Below are 25,539 nucleotides of genomic sequence, written 5' to 3'. Positions count from 1 at the left end.
GAGGAGATCTTGACATTACGAATAATAAAAACTCTAATTCGGCATTAAAATTAGAAAGATCATATCATAGGAACATGTGTACTAAGTTTCAAGTTGATTGGACTTCAATTTCATCAAAAACTACCTTGACCAAAAACTTTAACCTGAAGCGGGACAGACGGATGAACAGACGGATGGACGAACGGATGCACAGACCGAAAAACATAATGCCCCTCTACTATCGTAGGTTGGGCATAAAAAATTGTAAATGAATTTTGTCAAGATAAATTTATTAATATCTGGCAATATAACAGCTAAAATTTTAATATCATATAAGTAAAGTGGAAGGAATATAAATATCACAGTAAAAAATGACAACAACTAAAAACACCAAGTGATCTCTGACCTACTGGTACATACCGGTACAAATAATTATCTGGTATAACATTTCACTCCTGTTTTACTTTTCAATTTGTTTACAGCTAGGCCTGTAAAAATAGGCAAACATGTAAATGGCTATTTCAAACAAGAATAAAATAATCTTTAATACAAATTTTAGCAGAATTAATTTCAGGGAAATTTAATGAGCTTAGTATTGTCCCATTAGAAACTTTACAAAGTGTTTTCAATATCTGATTTAAATGAAATTACCACAATTCAAGGAATCTCAAATTGATCATTATTATTAATTTTAACAGAATATGTTTCATTAAAATCCAAATTTTCATATTGTCAGCATTATCATAGAGAGTTAAAAAAAGGATTGTTTCGATTAAATCTACTGCATTTTAAAAATAATTACTAATCTTAAATGGAAACTACTTTGATCACAAATGTTAGAGGTATTTCAGCATACATGTTATTTATAAAATACAATTTCTGTTTGTTATCTAGTGTTGTAACTGTCCAATTACTCTATAGTTATTTAAAGAGTAGAAATCTAAAAAAAAAAAAAAGAAAAGAAAATCCAAATTAATTTTCTTAAATTTAAATTCAAATGAGATGGATTGATCGCATTTTAAAGATTTTCTTCAAAGCAATAAATATTACCACAGTCCAAGTGACATAATGACAAAAATAGTAAATGATGACCCATAATCAACTAATTAGTTATGAATTAAGTAGAATTATCACAATGATTAATTAATCCAATGCCAATTATAAAAGATAATTTCTCCATGGTGAGAAGTCAACAGCACCATTTGCCATTGTCTGTTAGAATTACAAAACTACCTACAAATACTACTGAATGTGTATGAATCGGTCATGTGGATCTTTGATAATGTAAAATTTTAAATGTTGAATAAGCTGTAATAGAACATTTCCATACAAAAATTAGGATGCATATCTTTTTTAATACAATTTTTCTCCTGTTACATTTTTCAAATGAATGAAAACAAAACATTAATTTGAATTTACAGTAATTTCTTATTATACATAATTTTCAAAATTCTTTCTATTTGAAAATATTAAGAAATTCTATTGAAATCAAAGGTTTAACAAAAATATTTATCATTGAAGTATTGATGATAAGAGTATTGGAACTATTGCCATTTCAATTTAGTTCTGTAGAGTATAAAAGCAATACTTCATATTTTAAATTATAGAATTATTATTCAACAATTAAAATTTGTGAAATAACATGAAGATATTTCCTTAAGTTTAAAATAATTCAAACTGGTCAAGCAATTTTAATAAAGAGCTCTGCCATGAGCGCATGATACTCCCTTCGCTTTTTCAAAGAATGAAATTCCATAACTCCACAATGTCATATCAGAAATTTATAAAAAAAACTAAAGGGAGGTTATTTTAATGGATATAAACCAGTCACCAAGGTTTCATGAAAACTGCTCAAAGAACTTTATAGTTATTGTCCGAAAACTGGAAAATCCTTTTTTTACGAAAAAATCCTATAACTCGGAAACATAAAATCTAAAATTTATAAAAATTTGAAAGGGTTCCGTGGAACCCAGTGTCTCGCCTACTTTTGCTGTTAGTCGCAGGCTCAACAAAAATGGGGGAAAAGTTATTAAAAATTTTCCTCTAGATACTATCTTTTGATTGTAAGAAGCTTCTATCCAAGTTTGGTAAAAATCCAGGACAGACTGTATGTAATGTTAAATGGAAGAAAAACTAAGTCCATTTATAAGTAATATATGGAAAAACAGGAAATAATTTTTACAAAATTTCCTTCTAGATACTAGCTTTTGATCATAAACAAGCTTCTGTCCAAGTTTGGTACAAATCCAGGATAATTTAAGAAAGTTATTAAAATTTTAAAAACTTTAACCACAGAGAGAATGTAATGTTAACTGGAAGAAAAACTAAGTCCATTTATAAGTAAAATACGGATAAACAGGATTTTTTTTTACAAAATTTACTTCTGGATACTATCTTATGATCATATACAAGCTTCTGTCCAAGTTTGGTAGAAATCCAGGATAGTTTAAGAAATTTATTGAAATTTCAAAAATTTTAACCACAGAGTGATTATTTGTGGACGACGCAGATGACGGAATGTAGGATTGCTATGTCTCGCATTTGCGACAAAAGTTGCAGGCTCAACAAAAATTGAAAGGGAGCTTATGTCAATAGCTATAAACAATTCACCAAAGTTTCACGAAAACTGCTCAAAGCATTTTTGAGTTATTGGCCGAAAACTGGAAAATCCCCCTTTTTTGATGAATAAAACCCCATAACTCGAAAATATAAAATCTAAAATTTATAAAAAATCGAAAGGAGCTCATGTCAATAGATATAAACAATTCAACAAAGTTTCATGCAAATTGGTTAAAGCGTTTTTGAGTTATTGTCGGTCATGTTGACGACGGACGGACAACCGTATACCGTAAATGGGCGTATAAAAACTAATCATTTCTCCACTCAACTATTTTCCTTTCTATTTGCATAAAAATTAATTAGTAATCATTGTTAAAAAAAGTGCTTATGGCATTACAAATGAGATCTCCAACATATGTAATTGTTATGGGAAAAAAAAAATGATTGTAGTTGTATAATAAATATCTAGGAGTCATTTTCCAAACCTGACACTACAGATAAGTCTCTGTAATACTCCATATATCACTCTTTCACACTTATCGTACAAAAACATTTTTACCAATACACTTAATGCTATACATAGTCAGTCTTATCAAATTTTCCTTTTGGTACTGTATCAAGAACAGTATTGTAACAAGTAAACTAAACAGATATAAATAAAATCAAGGTAAATTTTCGTACATAACTTCAAAAGGAGGAAATTCCTTAAAAGTTAATAGGTGACAACAGTTGACAAGTGTTGGCAACTGCTAATACTGTCTTGGATATCTAACAAATAGAAATTAACCTCATTTATACTCATTCAACAATTTGTCATGGTTTTTAAGTTTACAAGAAAAATGCAACTGTGTCACTAAGGGTAAAATGGCATAAAACAATGTGTCATGATTTTAAGTCTACAAGAAAAATGTAACTGTGTCAATAAGATTAAATGCAAATTCTTATGTCTGCTTCTATTTACGGTCGTTTTTCGTATTTCTATCTTTCTCATATTTATACACTTCATAACGTAGTATATAGAAAGCCATACATTTCTGTACATTTGAAAAGTTCTAAAAATAATTTTCTTTAACATTGACTAAGAAATTTCTTCGATTTTGTCATGTGTTTACCATTAAAACACTTATTTAACTTTGTACAAGCAAAATTCATTCTTAATCAGACTGGAAAAATAAACATATTACAAAACCATGCTTTCTACAAAATGAGCATTTGTCATAAAGATTATCAAAAACCTTTTTCAATGTACAATTATAAGTTTCAAAACAGATTATCCTCCCAATAAATATATATATTTATATAGCAAAATCATGTATAAATTCAATGATCCCTGATATGGTCAAATATACAAATATTCATGAAGATTATATTTTCTCATAATAAGTATAATCATAAACTGCACTATACATCCGAAATAAGGTTACAATCAATTGTACAAAATATGTGCAAACTTCTGTTGTTTTAAATTACTTTAGCTAAAAAGTCCCTGTTCTAATCAAGACACAAAGATTGATTTTTACACTCTTTCTATTATCCAAAATGAGCTGGACTGGCATTAACTAGTGGAGTCAGTCATTTATGCAAAGATTTATCCTAGTATTTACAATGATTATTATGAATGGGTATTCCTTGCTAGGAAGAATAACATGAATTTACATATTTTTTACAAACTGACTGGTTCCTCTTGTTGCAATTTGGACTCCAAAAACATATTTTATCTAAAAGATTTCAAAATTTTAAACAAAGTTATATGTGAGAACACCATCATACCTGATGGTATTTAATATGTGGTTTTTTTTCTAAATACAGTAGACTTAAACTGCTTAGTATTATAAAATTTTTATTTTTTTATTTTTTTTATGATAGGTCATGTGATTATATTACAAATACAATTATTGTAAAATAGCAGAAAACAATGTCGAAATTGAAATAAGAAAATTTTGTGGCAGGAATGCAAATTGTTTTTAAAGCTGTTCAGCTTGTTATTACAACTAATTTTACAAATACAGATTATTTTTTATTGATTTAAAATTTCCTTATAATAGAAAATAAGTCGGGTAACTTAATTTTATGAAGGAGTGTACAGTTGATCTTTCTATTTTCTATTAGAACAAAAAAAAAGAACAGTGACCTAATTTCTTTAATTTCTGAAACCAATTTGTAAGAGCTATACCTTCTCATATTTTATTTCAAATATCTATTATTAAGTCTTCTTTTAATTATTCACATAATAATACCTTTTCCCTGTATATTCCTTACAAAAATCTGTCATTTTTTGTCTATACACCATACTACCTTAAAACACAAAGACATAAACAAAAGCCATGAACCATCATACATATAAATTTTGCCTAAATAAAAAATGTACCACAATTCAAAATAAATAGACACACACATCTTGGTATCCATGTTTATTCAATAATGAGGACATTCTGGTTTGAGGTATTTATGTCTTAAGCTTTTTACATTTTTCTATTAAAAACTATAAAAGTATATGTACAGACAAGATTGCCACTGAAAAAATGTTGTGTTTCTATTACATAATTAACAATAATTATGGTTGTTTCATAGCATTTGTTGCAATATGTTTAAAATTTCAACAATTTCAATTATGACTGTAAATGTCTGAATACAATTTTACATCCAAGAATAAGCTGAAAGTAATAGCATTACCATTGTTAAAATAAGGGTTGGTAAGGATTTCAGACATCTAAAATAATTATATTTATAGAAAGAGTACTTATGATTTAAATAAACATTTTCAACAACACACAATGGAAATTTGAAGATTCTCTAAAAGATAATTTTTACAAAACATAAACAGATTGATTTTTTACTTTTTTGGATGAAAAAGGGCTAAAACCATTATATAAAAAAACCCTCGATTCTATAAAAACATTATGAGAAGGATGGAATATGAAAAGAAACACAATATTTTTGTAACTGATAGTTCAACTATAAAAATTCTCAGTATTTTATTTTGAGCTAACTATGCTAAAAGCAAAATCTCATAATACAATTTACACATATACAATTATGAAGGTTCAATGATTTTCATATTACATCTATTACATTTTAAAAATTTATATTAGAATAAAAGAAGAATGTGACTGAGAACACAAATGCCCCCGCTCACGCTTTGCAATTTTCAAGTTAAAAAGGGGCATAACTCTACAACGGTGAATAACTCATAACCCAAATTCAAACTCTGTATATGTGTTGTGTATAAGTTTCATAAAATTTTGATGAGACGAACTGAAGAAAGAGTGCAGAAACAAAAAAATTTTGCAATTTTCCAATTTATAAAGGGCATAACTCTAGAACGGTAAGTGACTCACTGCTCATATTAGAACTCTGTCTACTAGGTTTGGTTCTTGGCATTGGGTATGAGTTTCATAAAATTTGGATGAGAAAAAGTTAGAGTGCAGAAATGAAAAAACTTTCAATTTTCCAAGTTATAAAGGGCATAACTCTAGAACCATAAGTGACTCACTACCCAAATTCAATCACTGTTTAGGTTTTAGGTTCTTAACATTGTGTATGAGTGCATGAGTGCATGAGGTAAACTTAAGTGAGAGTGCCGAAATGAAAATTGGACAGACGTATAGATGGATGGACAAGGGTAACACTTAATGCCTCCGTTGCCTATGGCAGGTGCATAGAAAGACAAGTGCAATTTGCTGTTCAATTACCTGTTTATACAATTATGAAAGGTCATTTTAGATTAAATACAGTAACAAAGATGCTGTAAACAGCACGTTTAGGCTAAACAAATCAGTGTGAACATCTTCTATAAATAAGACTTAAATCATCTGATACCAAAATTAACTGAAAAATTTCAGTGTCCTATAAATTGTTATTTCTTCAATGCCTTTGTTTACAATATAATTACGGCTATCGTTTCACTTCATCTGATTTACCACTGTTTCGGCTCGATGCACGTTCATCGATTGTTGACAGTTTCTTCTCTAGTTGTTTCACCTCTTTTTCACTAACTTCCCCAGTATTATTATTTGTAATTGGTTGTTGAATTTTGTTGTCATTTGTGCTCTTGTCTGTGATTGGTTTAACAGAGTTCTTCGAATGTTTCTTTTTCTTATGTTTTGATTGGTTGTCAACATCACCATTTTGTAATGGTAGTTCATATTGCACTTGTTTGGTACTCTGTTGATCATTATTGTTCTTCTGTTTCTTATCACCATCTTCTGTCTTAAAATGAACCTCTGGAAATACAAATAAAACAAATGAAATAAAATTATTGACTCAACTACCAAGTACAACCTTTGTTCAGATGATACATGATCATAACTTTCACTTCATCTTTTCTTTTTTTTACCAGTTATTAAGCAAACATATTTGACATTTATATGGATATTTTCATGAGTATCATGGTAAGCTATTTTGTACATTTACAAAACAAAGATGATTTATTGTCTTATCCAAAAATAAGACTTTTCTGATTACTTTAATCAAAGTGCTTGCATTTTTGTGAGCACTGAAGGGTAAAGATTGCTTTCATTTTGCAATTTTGTGAATTTAAAAGTATTTAGTTAGGGAAATTGTAAACTTGAGTTGGAGTTATCTTCCTTTGTTCATGATTTGTAGTTTAACCTATTTTTATAACAGATTCATGCATTTCTTATGTAATTTTTAATAAAAAAAGTTTTCTTGAAATATGGTAATTCAAATACACATCATATTGTAACTTGAATATCAAAGTATAACATATCAATAAATTGCATGACATTGACTAGATCGGATCTTAAGAATGATTACTTCACTGCACTATTTTGTTTGAACTATGAAAGGTAATGATAAACCTTGGAAGATATAGAAATGAAGTCAGTACCAATAGGGTTTTGATTGCATTTCATGCAAGAAAATAACTGACAGGCGCGTAGCTATGTTTACGTCAAAAGGCCCGGCATTCACATGACTTTGGAGAAAAAATATTTTAATCTAAATAGATTAAAAGATCTGGCTAAAAGCACATGAGCCTTGTAGTTCTTTCTCCACTGACTGTAATTGAAGATAACAGTCGGAAGAAATTTACTTTTAAATAAAATGATATCCTATTATTATTTGTTTGTTTTTCTGTCAAATTCTGAATCCACTGTGAATTATCCTCCCTTTCCTATAGTTTGAAGTAATTCATTATTTGCTGAGATACGATATGCAGTTTTGTCGAGCCTTCGAGACATTCTGTAATCGGCGTTGGCGTCGTCAATATTTATGTACAGCCTGTGGTTAAATTTTTTTTAAAACATCATTAAATTTGTAAAACCTTTATGAAATTTTACAGAATATAGGCAGAAACTTTTTTATGACCAAAAGAGTATCCAGAGCATAATTATGAAAATTTATTTTTAATTTTTCCGCATTTTACTGAAAAGAACATTGTTTTTATTAGTTAACAAGTAGATACCATTTGTTACGCATCAATTACTTTGTCAAAACTTCATCGAATTTTATGTAAAAATGTTAACACCAACTGTACAAATTTTTTTTGCACCAGATGCGCATTTTGACAATTAATGTCTCATCAGTGATGCTCAAGGCCGAAATATTTGAAAAACCAAAACCTAATAAAAACATTGGAAGAGCTGATCAAAATAAAAAGTACCTAAAGTATAGCCAATTCTGGACAAAGAATCAGAGCTTTGCATGGGGGAGATATATTCCTTTATTTTTAAATTATTTCAAGACTTTTATAACAGTAAGCAAATTTCAGTCTAAAAATTAAATTTTTTTTTCATTTTTCAGTATTTTACCATTTTTTTGGGGCAATTAGCAGACGGTCTTGGATTAAATATTTTTCACCTGCTACATTTGTAAACTTTCATAGATTGTTATGAAACTTGGACAGAAGCTTATGTTCCAAAATCAAGAAAAAAACATTTAAAGAAAAGTTTGACTGATAAATGGATTCACTTTTTATAGTTTAACCGACAAAAGCCACAGGATTCCACGGAACCCTTTGAGTATGTTCATATCACACCTGACCATCTATGACAATTTATTATTGCATGTACTTGTCCATTAACGAAATTTGCGCATAAAAGGGGAGAAAACTAGATTAAGTCATAATAATCAAAAGAACGACACCATTGAAAATGTAGACTTGCTTTTTTTATATTTTTAAAGGTTTGGATCTTTGGTCGATTGATTGTTTTACCCCACATCTCCTTTTAAACATATTTCATAGTAACAACTATTAACCATTAGATTCCAAATCAACACACTGAAGAAATTATACATAAATAAATCAAGAAATTAGACTTTAAAGTATGTTGCTATTGATGAGTTTTAATGATAGAAATAGTATCTCTCTCTCAATAAATCATTAGCTTCCGTCGGACCACTGCTGGGAGGTCCCTGGCCCTGTACCCGCTGGGGACCCTCAAACCCCTTGCTGAGGTTCGGGCGTACACTTAAAAATGGCTTAGCTACGCCACTGACTGAAGACTTGTTTGGATGCAAGACATCAAATCAATTTTAAACTAAATAGAATTCATAAATTTTTGCATGTATCTATTATAGTAATTGATGAACAATAGACCAAGATGTGAGATAACTTATTAAAATTTTGGAAATGCTGCATACAAAAAATGCTATCAGAATTTTAAATGCATGCAAATTTTTATGTTTGCTAAACTTATCCAGTCTCGATGTTTGCAATACTACAAACAAAGTACACACTTCGTTACAATATACCGTATACTATAATCAAGAAAACAGAACATAAACATTAATAATGAATTCTTTTGAAAAGATTTTAAAACCTTAAAATTATTATTACTTGTTTCTCTGGGGCCAACTGATATCCCTTTTCATACTTTGTACTTAAGTATCTTCAAACCATTTCAATAAGTATTTTCTTAAGCTTGGGGGATTGTTAACAAATATGCAGCAATTCTTTGGTAGTGATAAAGCTCCAAAATGTAAATCAAATCTTTAGACCAGTCTTCATTAGATGTTGCCTTCAAAACTTTGAGTAAACAATTTGAATAGCACAAGGATAATAAATTTCACATTTACGTACATGTAAAAAATTATCCTTTATTCTGTCACATGGAACATACAGCCAAACTCTTAAGCAATGTTTACTTGGTGTTTCAGAAAATCTTAAAGTTGGCAAAATTAAATTTTAGGCTGATAAATTAGTGTCGCATATAAAATAGATCTTGTTTAAATCCTTGCAATAAAATACATGTTTACTCTAGAATATATTATCTCATACATTTTGTTTACAAATAATGAAACATAAAAATTCTTGCTGTTGTATATGTTAAATAAATAGATGTGTCTGCATAGCAAAACCACTCCCCACTTTACAGTATAATTGTAAAAAGAAGCTCAACCAGAACAAAATATAAACTGTTTTTTTTTTATAAAATTATCACTAAACAGTAATGTTTTAAACATCAGCTCAAGATCTGCAACCATTACACAAAAAAGTCAAGACATTGGAATTTTCAAGTTTTCAAAGTTCAATTAAGTAGTTTTCCCAAAAAAAAAAATCCCAAAATATATTAGATATAATACATTTTCATTTATGCTGAAAAGTTACTCAGCTGGCTTTTAATCAAAATGTTAAATTGGCCATTTAAATGCAAACTATGGTATGGTTTTGTTCATTATTTATTACAATTCAACCCCTTTAATTAAAGACATTCAAAACTAACCAATGTTTTCTCATAGGAGTGACTGCAAAAGCAGGGATTTATAATTATTAGAAAACTAATTAGAATGTTCTATTCATCCACTTACTGATGACCTCACTAAACTAACCTTGGTGACTTGTTAAAGTTTTAAAAGATTTTGTTGATTGGTCACATTAACCATTTTAAAGTTCTTCATTTTAAAAAGCTGAGAAAATAAAATTTTGTCTATTCTATTCATTCAGTTGTTTATTCAAATTTGTCCATTTCATATGTACCATTAAAATCAATTGGCCAACAACTATTTTTAAAAATCAATCTATTGGAAAAATATTTGCTTCACCTCTGCAATGTTAACTATCTATATTTTAATTTTGAAAGCTGATATAACTTCAAAACATAGTGACCAAAAGTGATTTTAATAGGAATTTATTAGGCTCTGTCATATCTCATTACGGATTATAGTATTTCAACAACTCAAATGTTCTTTGTCTTCACTTCTCTTTTTATGGGAGTAAAATTGCATCATTTTCGATTTAAAAAAAAATTCTGCTATATATAACAATCAAACATTTTCATTAAGTATACAAAATTTGCAATTTGATATTGCATTAGACATGTGTTCATATCAATTCTACAACTGCACTGAGTGCCATGTTACTCATGTACCTCAATTCTTCGTAGCTAATGCCCCTTTAATGCGTATAAAAGATATATAAAAATGCAAATATGATTTTTTTTTTAAATTACCTTTTTGATAGAACATTCAATCTAATATATGTTTCTTTTAAAATTGATAATTATTTCAAAGTCACTGGACCATTATGTAGGGGCAGGGCCTTGAAAACAGTGGTCAAACTGATATGTACTGATAGTAATGCAACTTTATACAAAATATCATTGGTCTATCACAAGTAGTTCCTATCAAACAAACTTAGGAAGAAAACTTAGCATGGAAAATAACTAATTAATTCAGTCACCATGAACATGACCTAGGGGGCAGGGCCTTGAAATAGTCGTCAAACTGATATCATCATTCTATAACAAGTAGTTTCTTTCAAACTAACTTTAGCAGAAAACTTAACAATTGTTGATGCATACTCCACCATTGCCACCACCAGAAAAACAACACGGTTACACCCATGTCTAGCTTTCTGTGACTCTCGTCGCAGGCGAGACAAAAATCATATGTTATTGAATGAAATTTAACAATTTCAGTGATTCATGTGTATGACCAAAAAGAAACCTTTAAGTTGTTATTCGTCCTACAATTAAAATGATATAAATAGCTGTTCCAATACATCTTACCAAAAGATATTACCTAATTTATATATTTTTAATTACAGGCATTGATGTAGAACTTATCATGTTTATATCATGAAAACATGTTAATGTAGGTTTTTTTAATGAATTATGAATTCCAATTTAAAGTGAATTTAAACTTAAATTTTAAACCAACACAAGGTATATGAATTTTATATTTTATATTTGATATATTTCATACTTACATTTCTTTAATGTTATGCAGATTACATTAAGTACAGTTTAATGCTTAGTGACAAAAATTTCAAGTGTTAATTTACATAACAGTTCTCTGTGCGTGTTCAAGTACCCATGTCATGCAAATACAATTTATACAAAATAATAGGTAACTGCTAAAAATTTGCATTAGGTAGAATTATGTTAAAACTAAAACTGGGCTTAAATAGAAAAATTTGACAAGAGCAGACCAACTGTAATATGTAATTCATAAAAACCAAAATATTCCAAATTGAGTTTTATAATACAATATAAATAACCAAAGTTACCAAAGTATGAAATGTAGGTCATGGTGATCTAAATATTGTGGCATTATTTATCAAACAGGTATTTCAGAGGGTTATACCAATGAAATATTGAGTTTCAGAGATGATGACTCAAATGTACTGCTTGACCAAAGCCATTAATAAGTTGAAAATGCTTTGTTTGTTCATTAGGACTTAAATATGGATAGACAAGCTCACTGTTGAGAACTTAGAAAGCATTGAGTATTGTTTTTTTTTTGGAGCTGCCATTATCTTTGTGATGTACAGATTTATTTACTGAATAAAAAGTTGCAATGGTAGACACATTTTTAAGATCTGTTGCAACTAAATCAAGCCAGAGATACTATTTAAACACACAAACAATCTGTTAACCTACACTAACATTGCAAATTTAGTTTAAAAGACATTGAATAAAAAACAGAATTTGAACTGATTGTTTGTGTTAGATTGAACTATTCCTATATATACATGTACCAGCAAAAGACCGTATTAACTTAAACATATTTGTATATTATTGACACTCTTCCAAACACCTTTTGTCCAATAAGACTCAACCAATTATATCCTTTAAATCTAAATTAAAATATTTATGTTTGTATTTTCTCTTCATAGAAAGAATAATCCAAAGATATGTGGTTCATGGTTTACATTCCTACACTAGAAAACAACAACCTGTACAGTGAATTGAATTATTAATTTTTTCCCGACAAAATTTGCCTTGTCAACTGATAAAATATATTTGTAGTACATATAGTAATTACTAATGATGTTGAACTATATTTGTCAAGGTGAATTGCCTAATCCCATTTATCATTGACTCAAAGTTGTAAGTCTGAGTCAAATAATATGGTACATGTATATAGAACATTGTGGTGTGTTACTGTTTGAAATTTTTGGTTGGTTTTTGGTCAAGTCTAGTTTCTTTTAGGTAAGTTGTAGTGCATTGTTGTTTAGATTTTGTTAATGATTTCAGTCATATCTTTAATGATGCCTAAATACACATATAAAATATGAGGATATGAAAGTATTGACATAAGTCTGAATCGTAATACAGAAACAACATCAGAATTTTTTTTAATTTTCCAAACTATTTCTTATCCCCAGATATTCCAAATTATATACCGGTATCAAAAGTGAGGATTACAAACTGTACAGCTACTGGACAACAGTCATACTTAACTAAGTAGTAGGAATCAGGAACCACATTTAGAATTATAGATTTTAAGACATTATATATTGATTTCACTTGTTCTTTTTAGAAATGCTTGATGCTCTTGCACAGAGTTCTCACTGAAAATTATTTTAAAGGAACTCTGTATCTTTGACTACGGCAAGTCTACAGTTAATGTCAATATAAACACAAGTAATGCCTTATTTAAGTCTTCTGGTTAATTCACAATAAGGGAAACATAAGGTTTAGATTTCTAATTTGATTTTCTGTTAAAATGAAATGATGATTTCTTAGACACAGCTTATAAAATCTTGAACCAACTTGGGATTCATCGATACGAACAATAGTGAGACCAGTCTAATTTTCATGATTCTGGGACTTATGAACCCTCATCAATGTACATTGTATCTATCAATAAGCATGCTATAACTGGGAATAATAAAACAGTTTCATACTTCTAGCTTGAGTAGGAGATCCTGCTCTAGATGACACCCTTGATGTCCCTCGTGATCTAGTACCAAGTGACAATCTTTCCTTCTCATCTAATGTCCTCAGCGATATTTCCTAGAATTGAAAAATATTTGACTTCTTAATTAACAAATTTAAAATGAATTCTGTAAAGGTTACGAAACTTGCAGAGAACAAGTCACTAGCACTACACAATGTATCAGAACGACAGATTAAAATTTCTAGCAACCAGAGGACTTTTTAACAGCATTCTAATGAAATGAGTTTTGCTGACTTTTGAAGATTGTACAGTGACCTGCAGTTGTTATCATCCTTGTCCTTGAGTCCTTTGGTTGTTATTTGACTCATTGGCAATCATACCACATCTCCTTGGTTTTTATAACAATTTTTTATTTGTACATCCTGCACACCCAAATGATTGGTTTTGCAGCTAGACTAGGGAAGTCCAAATAACCATATAACTATACCTGTCAACCATTGTTGTTCACAATCTTTTACTTTTTCCTACCTATGTCAAGGATACAATCTTGATCTAGCACAGAATGAACTCACTCTGTCATAAAATTTGGAAGTAAATCAGTAAGAAAGTATACTGTACATGTAACTTAATTTCTTAAAATTACACAAAAATGAAAATACATTTTGTAACATTACATCTGCTTCTTTTGGTCCTCAAAAGCTAAATAATCAAATTGAGGTGTTGTAACACCTTGCACTTATTCTTCTTTCAAGGACCTGCAGACATTTTTTTTATACCAGTAATGAAACTTCTGAATCTACAGTGCTTTAGAATGATGCAAACCTAGTTATGAAATTAGTTGATGCTGCATAATTTGTATAATAATCTCCCTGAATAATATCTTCGCTTGAGGTATATCAAAATTTAACAGAAATGTAATTTAATTCATTAATATATACAAAGCTAACAGTATTACTGGTATTATGTTTGGGTATCAAGTACAAGTCAACCATTGACGCAGTCCTTCAGTACTAATTTTATACCTTAATAATCACTTGAAGCAGTCCTTCAGTACTAATTTTATACCTTAATAATCACTTAACTGTTTGTCAAACACATACAATACATGAAATATTAAAATTATCATTAAATTTGATCCTGTAATTCACTGCTTTAATGAATTTCATCAATACATTCATTAAAATGTAAAATTTAGGAATAAATCTGAGCATTGTATTCAATAAATGGAAAAACCTATTACTTTAATTCAGTTAACTTATTTTTTGTACAAGATTGGAAAATATCTATTACTAGATCAAGACAAAAGAAAAAAAATAATGCACTGTGTATATGTCAAAAACAAAGAAAAAATTGTTGGAATCTAATTTTTTTATGGATGGGATTATTTAACATCCTTATAAATGGTGTAACATTTCCTATCTGAATTGCTTCAAACAGAGCATTTCACAGAATTGGCAATGAATGATGAATCCTTATATTTTATCCAACTGGATTTAATTAATTAAAACAATATAATGTGACAGCAACACAACGACACAAATAACCAAAGATTACTATTAAAAAAGTACTATTTCTATAAATGTAAAATGGGAGTCAATAGTTTCAGGGGAGATAACTGTCAAAACAATAATCAAAGGAGAGTGTACGGAGCACCTGAGATTTTGCTGGGGTTCATGTTGCTCAGTCTTTAGTTTTCTATGTTTTGTTTTGTGTACTGTTGTTTACCTGTTTGTCTGTTGGTGTTTTTCTATTTTTGGCCATTGGCAATGTCAGTTTATTTTCTACTTATGAGTTTGAATGTCCTTTTGATATCTTTCGCCTCTCTTTTTCTGTTGTTACTAGTACCAGTTTTATTAATAGTGACATCATTTAGCAAATCTTATTACAGAACTAAAATTTTTGAAATATAACATTGCACAAAAACGTTCTTATAGCTAGATTTAGTTGAAAAAGAACTGTTGGCTATTTTCGAAAGAAACAGAAATCAGTCTAGTGTGGTCTATATTTGTACAGCATTTGAAGTTTAGCTTGAGGTCTGATAAACATTCGGAATGTTGGGAGTAAATATATGAGTTGACAATTCAGGAAACAAGAAACAATTTTTATATAGAATTTTCTTTAAAATAATAAAAGAATAGAGTTCCCATGTTACTCGCAACGCACACATTTTATCTGTTAAAGGGAGATAACTAAAATATATATATTTTGTAAAAAAATCTTTTTATAAATATCTTACAAGAAATATAGGCTTTCGTGTTTTTACCTTTGAAAACACAAAGGTGACAATTGATATGATTATGTGAAGTTGACCGCATCATGCTTCTATACATAACCCTTTAAAAATTCAAAATTATCTCTGACATTGCTGGTATAAATCTTTGATATAAATTTCATATATATCTTGCAAGAATTGAATATTTGAGAGGGCTTACCATGCAATTTTCTATAGAATTTACATTTCTAAGGGACAAAACTCCTACGTTATTGATATGCTCTGATTTTTCAAACTTGTCCCAGACAAGGCTGATAAACACCTTTGATTTTATTTAATAACAATCCTACAAGAAATGTAGGCTTGAGACCACTTACAATGAAGTCCTGGGGACGCATGGCTTGGTGGCGAATCACGTCGACCAGAATAAAATCTTACCATGCAGTAATTGATGGGTGTTGTTGTCTTTATAAACATTTTAATGAAATTTTCTGTATAATTTATATTTCCAAGGTGCATAACTCCTTTGAAAATAGTTATTGGGCGCTGACTTTCAATCTTATTCAAGACCTTGTAGATATAAATCTTTGATATGAATTTCATAAAAATCTGGCAAGAAGTGTTATCATGAGAGAACTTTACAGACCAGTCAGACAGACACCCAGTTTTTCCATGTCCCCCACACTGTGTTGCATGAGGACAAAAAAAGCATTCATACTTTTTAATTTGGTAAATTTTTTAATTGGGCATGGAAAATATATACACAAAGAATAGAAGGTTATTATCTTTTTATCAATTTACATGAAAAATTAGTTTACTTAATTAGCTTTAGTGACTTTTTAAGTAATTTATCTTCCTATATACACAAATTTATTGAAGCAGACAGGGTTGAAAAAAAATATATATAAAAGGATTTTCCCCTTGGCCTTGTCCTATTAGTGATTTAACACTGTCTAGCCTTAGTGTTACACCTTGCTAGGTTAATAACATAATCCTGCTTTAAGAAGCTTTCATAAATTTCATATCCTTATGTAATTTAATCAATCTGAAAGATAAAAATAAACTGTTGACACCGAGATATGTCTCGCCTGTTGGCAGTAAATTCAAAAAAAGACATTCTGATGGACAGCTAATTGATTCAAAGTTGCTGGACCAAGATATAGAGGCCAGGGTCAAAAGGATCCTCAAACTGAAATGTACTGATAGTAATACACTTTTATAAAAAAATATCATTGAACTATCACAAGTAGTTCCTATCAAATTTACTTCATGTACTTATGCAGAAAACTTAACATTGAAAATTGCTTATTAATTGAAAGTTGCTTGACCACGTACAAGGGACAGGGCATTGAACTAGTCATCAAACTGATATATATATATATATGAGTCTAAAAGATTGTGTAACAATACTGATAAATAGATGGAAAACAAAACACTAAAAAGTGTTGAATATCATCGCACAAAGATGGAAAAACTGAACAGATGATATAAATTATAAAATAATTGCAAATATTTCGGCTCAACAAATGGCCTTCCTCAGTGTTAAAAGTTTTAACAATACTGATATATTATGTATAAGGTGTAAAAATAGATCAGTAATAATACAGGTAAGTTTTGGTGGATTGATTTTAATCCAAAATCCTGAATATCATAATATAAACATTAGACTGTAAATTTAATTATTTCTTTCTATTGATTCCATCTGGATGGAGGACACCCAGTGTTTTTATCCAAAACTTCTCCCGATTCTCTTTGCCTATTTTGCCATGTACAATCCTGTTCGATCACAAGGATCTTCATGTGATCAAAATCTTTCAGATTGTGATCTGGTAACCTGAAGTGTTGGCTGACAGGAATATACGGTTTTTTTGTGAGGTCACTCCTGTGGCCATTAAGGCGTTTGTGAAATGGCTGCATAGATTCACCAACATATTGGAGACCACATATAGGACACTCAAGAACGTAAATCACGTTTGAGCTTTTGCAATTGACATTGCAGAAGATCTTGTATGTCTTTTCTGTGGTCTTACTGTGACATGTTGATGAATGCTGCAATTGGTTGCAACATTTGCAGCGCTTATCCCCACAAGGCTGGCAATTACCTACAGTATGGTTAGGTTTGGAAAGGTCAGCACGGACAAGTATATTTCTCAGGCTGTTAGGTTGTTTGAAGGCAATCATGGGAGGCTCAGGAAAGATTTTGGATAACTTAGAATGTTTCTCGATTGCTGTCCAATGATCATGAATGGTCTTGAAACTATTTCTCAGGCATGGATGGTAGGTGAGCACACATGGGATTCTTTTGCTTTTCTGTTTTTCTTTGTAAGTTAGCAGACTGCTTCTGGGGATGGATTCCGCTTTTCGAAAACTATTTTTGATGTTTTTGTGTTTATATCCCCTTCTTTTCAAATGTCCTTTGAGCTGCCCCAGACAGTGTTTTGCAGTGTCTTCAGAGGAGCAGATTCGCCTTATTCTGAGAGCTTGGCTGTATGGAATGCTCTTCTTGCAGTGTGGAAAACACTGCAAAACAACGTCTGGGGCAGCTCAAAGGACATTTGAAAAGAAGGGGATATAAACACAAAAACATCAAAAATAGTTTTCAAAAAGCGGAATCCATCCCCAGAAGCAGTCTGCTAACTTACAAAGAAATACAGAAAAGCAAAAGAATCCCATGTGTGCTCACCTACCATCCATGCCTGAGAAATAGTTTCAAGACCATTCGTGATCATTGGACAGCAATCGAGAAACATTCTAAGTTATCCAAAATCTTTCCTGAGCCTCCCATGATTGCCTTCAAACAACCTAACAGCCTGAGAAATATACTTGTCCGTGCTGACCTTTCCAAACCTAACCATACTGTAGGTAATTGTAATCCTATATGTGGTCTCCAATATGTTGGTGAATCTATGCAGCCATTTCACAAACGCCTTAATGGCCACAGAAGTGACCTCACAAAAAAACCGTATATTCCTGTCAGCCAACACTTCAGGTTACCAGATCACAATCTGAAAGATTTTGATCACATGAAGATCCTTGTGATCGAACAGGATTGTACATGGCAAAATAGGCAAAGAGAGAATCGGGAGAAGTTTTGGATAAAAACACTGGGTGTCCTCCATCCAGATGGAATCAATAGAAAGAAATAATTAAATTTACAGTCTAATGTTTATATTATGATATTCAGGATTTTGGATTAAAATCAATCCACCAAAACTTACCTGTATTATTACTGATCTATTTTTACACCTTATACATTATATATCAGTATTGTTAAAACTTTTAACACTGAGGAAGGCCATTTGTTGAGCCGAAATATTTGCAATTATTGTATAATTTATATCATCTGTTCAGTTTTTCCATCTTTGTGCGATGATATTCAACACTTTTGAGTGTTTTGTTTTCCATCTATTTATCGGTATTGTTACACAATCTTTTAGACTCATATAATTTTCCCTGTTTGTGTAGTATTGTCAATTTTGATGATCCAATACCTATTAAGTTTACTGGTTGGTAGATTCTTATAGACTCTATATATATATATGTATATACATGTATCAATCTTAATTCCCCCTCTTTAACTAACAAGAATAAAAAATATTGACATTATGCCCAGATACTAATTTGAGCTATATAAAAAAAATCAATATGTTGTTGTTCCAAAAGTTGACGACTGTTATGTTTCTAAAACATGCAATAAAATTAAAGGTATTTACATTGAAAATAGATTTATAAATCACAAAGAGACCAAATAGTTCATTATAGTTTAAATTTACATTTACAATCATGTGCATACCAGTAAAAATCTATGGACTATTTCTTTTATAATCATTGCAATTTCAAAGAAGAGTTTACTTAATATAAACATATCATTAATTGTGATGAAATTGATAAACATACAAATGTATCTTGATCAATAAAATTTAAGATTGTGATCAGGGTGTGTGTTAGTATAAGAGCTGATCAAATTTAAAAACCTTTGATCAATTTTCATTTTATTGATAAAACTCCATTTGAAAAGGTTCACATTAATTTTTGTAAATTTTTGAAAGGCACAAGAAAAACAGCTTCAAATATAGCAGTCTGGGCAGATCTAAGAAGAATCCCCCTTGAACATTTTATTTGTTCAGTCTCTATCTTACCTAGTAAGACTGAATTCTGAAAATATAAATCCTTTATGGTACTTGAAGAAGCATTTATATTGTCAAAACTGCTGGACTCGCATGGTACTTATTCTTGGTATACATATGCCAAGAACATTTCACCCAACCTGGACCTTTTATATACAGTTATAATTGTAGGGACTTGAATGAAGTAAACTCCTTAAAATCCTTGATTAAAAAAATTGATTTAAAGAAAAATATAAAAATATTTTTGAAAATAGAATAAAGCAGTTATGATGAAAATAGTAAAATATTACTTTATAGAAAATTTAAACTTAGCTTGGACATGTTGGATAGAGAATTTTATTTAGCTTCCAATGACTTTTCTATAAGAAAATGCTTCACTAAGTTGAAAATTAGTGACCATAATTTAGAAATAGAATAAGGTCGCTATCATAAAATAGAATATGTAAACTGTGCCACTTACATTGTACTGGAGGAGGAAAAAACACTTCCTCCTGGAATTTAAATTAACCAAAAAACTAAGGGATAATCTATTTGAAATTTTTTTACCTTCTCATAATTTTATGTCTTACCAAAGAATAATAAATTGCTTCGCCGACCGCAGCTGGATACTACCGCAGAGGTCCAACCCTGAACAGTTGGGACAAAAATGGACACAATATTCAAGCTTGATACAGGTCTGAATTTGGATTGTAATTAAATATTTGACACATAATAGGTTTCTGACACAGAATAACTGTAGTCAAAGAACTTAAAATTAGTTATATAATTTGAATTTATATTCAATTTTTTGCTTTTGTGCAATACACTATGCTGTTGCGAAATAACCCCTCCCCCATAATTTTTTTTTTTACACCCCCCCCCCCCCCCTTTTAAAAAAAAAAAAAAAAGAAGATATTTGAAGAAATTTGAAATTTTCTTTATAATTTCTGAATTCTGAAATGAGAAAAAATTGTCCCCCCCCCCCCCCAATTTTTTTTCACCTCCCCCACCCTTTTAAAAAAAAAATCTTTCCCTCAAGATATGGTCATTATCACAATTCAAATTTCCAATGGAGTTTGCAACCATAATTACCCATTTAAATACATCATAAAATTCTTAAAATAGAAAATGACATACATAATCATGGCTAAAATTAATAATATTAATATAACCCCTCCAAAGCCAATCCTAACCATCCTTTTGTGGTATGGAAACTTGTGGTCTAATTTCAGAGAGATCCATACACCTTTCCACAGGTTGTTGTCTAGAAACTAGACAAATGCTTATTTGGGCCCCTTTTTGGTCCCTCATTCCTAAACTGTTATGACCATAACCCCCAAAAGCAATCCCAACCTTCCTTTTTGTGTTTAAATTTCATAGATTTCTATTTACATATACTAAAGTTATTGTCCGGAAACCAAATGTCTTCGAACGACGCAGACAACGACGACGTGATACCAATATAAGACCGCAAGCAAAATTTTTTGCGGTCGTATAAAATTTAAAAGAAATGTTAAACACCTCTAGTATGGAACATGTTAAAAATGTTGGCTCCTTAATAAAACAGTTATTAGAATCTTTTTTTTTTTTCACCATGTGTTCATTTCGTATAGAATTGTTATCACTTTGCTATATTATGTTTGTTTTTGTTTTTTGTCACAAAATAATTATGTTTATAATTATGACAGTAAAGATAATATTAATCTGCTAATAAATAAATTGGAAATGAATTAGGAACCATAAACCAATGTTTTGTTCATAAACAAATAAGTACTGATATACTTCTTATGTACATTTGTATACAAATGTGTTTATGTGTAGATATAGAATATTTATTTAACTATACATTGTCTCAAAATATAAAATGTACTCAAACACACCCGTGACTAAATTAAGGTACTTATGCCCTATTTTTAGCCTGGATTTTTAGTATTGGTATTGGGCCGCATCTGATAAAGTCATGATGATTGGAAGGTGCACAGTTTTCTCTGCTTTCAAAATCTTTCTGTTTGAACCCGTTCTTGTTTTCTTGCTTCAATAAACTACAATAAACTTACTTTAAACAAAATTTTTTCACTAATTAACCAAATTAATAGTGGTATTGGGGTGGAAGAAAACAGACTTGTTAAATAGTGTCACATAGATAGAAAACAAATACTGGAAGAATTCCAGGTTCTCCTGATTGAGGAGTGATTTACAGAAGGTAACAGGAAACTACATGTGACATATACTGTTGGTATCAGTTTCGGATTCGACAAAGAACTTGTTAATTATTGGTAATATTAATTATGTGGAAAACAAAATGGCCTGGAATGGTTTAATTTTTAAACAACACCATTGTCACATAATAGTTATATAGAAAGTTGAATTCTTTTATTCATCGTTTTTACGTCATGCCGGCTAACAAATTGGACCTTGTTATTTTAGTAGTACAATGTATAGATTTGTACATGGCTTAGAAACATGTTTTGTCGATCATTTTTATCCTGTTTCAAAGAGTACAAATAAGATTAATTTTATATTTCGGGATAATATATGGTTGTTCTCTTTATGCTGCAACTGTTACAACTATTCTAGATGAAATATTTTGGGTAAGAACCATCAATTTTGAATTTGAAGAGGATGACTGAAAAATTCGATGAACCTGTATACTAATATTTTATTGATGTCATGATTAAAACTCTACGGGAACACATTATCAACATCATTAACAAGCCCTTATAGAGTCAGTGACTATATATCAGAAATAAATATATAGTCAGTGGAATAAGTCAATGCAATTTGACTGCGCAATAACATGATTGCAGTTTTATTGGTTTTCCTGAACACCCCGTTTATCCCATAAAACATCTATTTAGCAATACAATATATCATAACATTCTGTTTAAGACATTTGTAACAGAAAGTACACAAGTTAAACAAGTTAGATTTGTCAAGGTCATAACTGATCAATTTGGTAATATCCAGTGACAAATATCCAGGCATATACTGTATTACAATATTTACATGAACTAAGATCATTCACTTCGATCAAGTAAACCTTACAAAATGAATTACAAATTATGTGTTGAGCAAACAACAATCAAGCAACAACTGTATGTAAAGAGCAAAATCTTTGATGTTATACTGATCATACTACAAAAACTAAGTGACAGCTTGGAAAAATTTTGTACATAAATGACATAAAAAAAAAAATCATTGTTACAAAAGCTTTGCATAAGTATTGACTAATATTCATTCTAATATGACGTGCTTCTTTCGCTTTGTAAACAACACCGTGATAAAATTCTCGATATATCTATACTTAGCGCAGACTCAGAGATGTGCATATTGGTGGCTGTTACTATTTACCTCCCACATAAATCCACATGTATCGTAACCTATGTACGAAACCATGTCGATTTCGTTGTGTCCAAATTGAAATTGAAAAAGAAACTACAGAACCGTTATTCCTATTATATTGCATAACAAAAATAATTAATGCACAAGAGCTTAAAAAATGTATAAAATCAAAATAAAATAAAATTCCGCCAAATTTCATGAATGATCTTGGCGCATTAACGTCATGTCATAACATGACGTCATACAAATGAAAACTCTAAAGCTGAATGTTTTCCGTTACGTATACTCCCTAAGTTCGGATAATATTGCATTAAAATGGAGTTTTGAGGTAGGTGTTGTTTCATTTTCTGTTCCATTGCATTATTCGCACATTTGTGGATTTCAGCAAGTCAACATGGCGGCTCACTCCTTAGTTACGACATGTCAACTCTGGATTTGACAGTAAATAGTAGCCAACGAAAAATAAATGTTTGGGTTAAGAATTATGAGAATTGAACACATTTTTTCTACTGCTTATTTGAGAAATAATTCATGTAAGACTTAGATTTATATGAAATTTGTAGCTTTTATCTTACAGGGGGTAAAATAGAACAGCCATACACACGGCAATCTTACGTTCGCTTCAGTTTTTAAATTACCGTATTTGTCCTATTAGAATCGAAATAATTCATGGAAGCTAACGCTCAGGATAAAATTCGAATATCACGGCCCAGGCCATGTGTAAATGTCCAACAAATCTATGGCTTCCATGAATTATTTCTTAATTTAAGCGTCTTTAGAGAAAAAAATTGACTGTTTCTTTGTGTACAGATTCTCTGATATAAATCCTCCATATCAATAACAGTATAAAGACAATGTATTTGTAACCATAAGATTATGGATTTTCAAGTTTCTTATACTCTTATAATTCTAACCTCTGCTGCAGTTATGCGGTCTTGTTGTCGTAATTTCATTGCTTGTTCTCGCTCTAATTTGGATTCATTTTTCTTTGTAATGTCCCCTGTCATAAGTTTAGGGTTCTTGTATCTCTTCGTTATTGGTTTCTTGACTTCTTCGTCTAAAATTATACAAAATGAATTAGTATGTACCAACCAGGATCAGACTTATACATTATAAATTTACTAACATACCAATAAAATAGAACATACAGAGACAACCAGTACAACTTATTGTGAATGAATAATACATTGACATTTTTTTAGGGTCAAGGTCAGTCTGTACATGTCAAACTTCCACAGGAACATTGCATTCATATACATGTACCATGCAACAGATATAGTACCTAACTCAATTTAGAAAGTAATTTAAATGTATCTTCACAAACTGTTTATATTAATCACTGAAATGCTGTTTTAAAATAAGGTCAATGTCAAGTGACTCTTGTCAGGAAGAAACCTATAACAAAACTTGATTCTACAGACCAAAAACACAACAATGTTCTTGACCTTTCTGATGTGAAGTAAGAAAATTAGGTTTAAAACATGCATCCCCTATCAAATGGGCTGGGCATGTACACCTTTTTCTACATTCAAACAACCAAATGGGCTGGGCATGTACACCTTTTTCTACATTCAAACAACCAAGTGGGCTGGGTATGCACACCTTTTTCTACATTCAAACAACCAAACACAGTTGGTTAATCTATCAATGGAAATTGTCTTCATATTGTTTCAGTTTGGACAATCAAGAGATGATGTAATTATACATTGTCCAATTGTTGTCATGTGCCTAGCTGACCTGGTCTCTAATAGATAATTAAGGTTCCAACTCCCTGAGGCAAAGTTGACCTAAGATGATTATTTAGGCTTTATTTTATGTCCCTTTTGGTCATACCTTGTATAGCTTTTCACAAATGTTTGGGTTTGAGCATTCTTGATGAGGGTTAATCCTGAAAAGCACTTTAGAAGCACGAAATTAATTATGTTATTTCATTCATTAACTGTTGGTATTTGTATTCCACTTTCTGAGAAAATAATCATGAAACTTGAGGAAAAAATGAGGTCAAGGACAACTGATATAAACAAGTCATAAGACATCTATTACCTTCAAACATGTCAAAATACATGTATAAAGTTTTGTAAAACTACATGTAGTTGACATAGCTGTCATTGCCAGAATAATACTAATATAATGTCTTGCCTTAAACATTGTTCAACAACATTTGCTGCAGTTTAAAAATGAGTTAACTCCTATATATATCATGGTACTATAATGTAAACAGCAATTAATTTAAGACATTTTTTGGTGACTGTATAA

The 25,539-nt window shown here is 30.3% G+C and overlaps 1 protein-coding gene across 1 annotated transcript in view; it reads right to left on the bottom strand.

Annotated features, from left to right (window-relative positions):
* Window positions 1-252: 252 nt before the first annotated feature.
* Window positions 253-25,539, bottom strand: part of LOC127728337 (eukaryotic translation initiation factor 5B-like) — a 33,050-nt gene continuing 7,763 nt past the window's right edge. Inside the window, exons 2-4 of the mRNA XM_052235688.1 lie at window positions 24,198-24,340; window positions 13,631-13,739; window positions 253-6,761 (exon numbers count right to left, since the gene is read on the bottom strand). Coding sequence (XP_052091648.1) covers window positions 6,433-6,761; window positions 13,631-13,739; window positions 24,198-24,340 — 581 coding nt within the window. The 3' untranslated portion in view covers window positions 253-6,432. The remainder of the gene's footprint in view (window positions 6,762-13,630; window positions 13,740-24,197; window positions 24,341-25,539) is intronic.

The sequence above is a fragment of the Mytilus californianus genome, unplaced genomic scaffold (genome assembly GCF_021869535.1).
Source record: "Mytilus californianus isolate M0D057914Y unplaced genomic scaffold, xbMytCali1.0.p SCAF_2, whole genome shotgun sequence".
Taxonomy (NCBI): domain Eukaryota; kingdom Metazoa; phylum Mollusca; class Bivalvia; order Mytilida; family Mytilidae; genus Mytilus; species Mytilus californianus.
The sequence above is the reverse complement of the archived record's forward strand: the minus strand, read 5'-3'. Positions and strand labels throughout refer to the sequence as shown.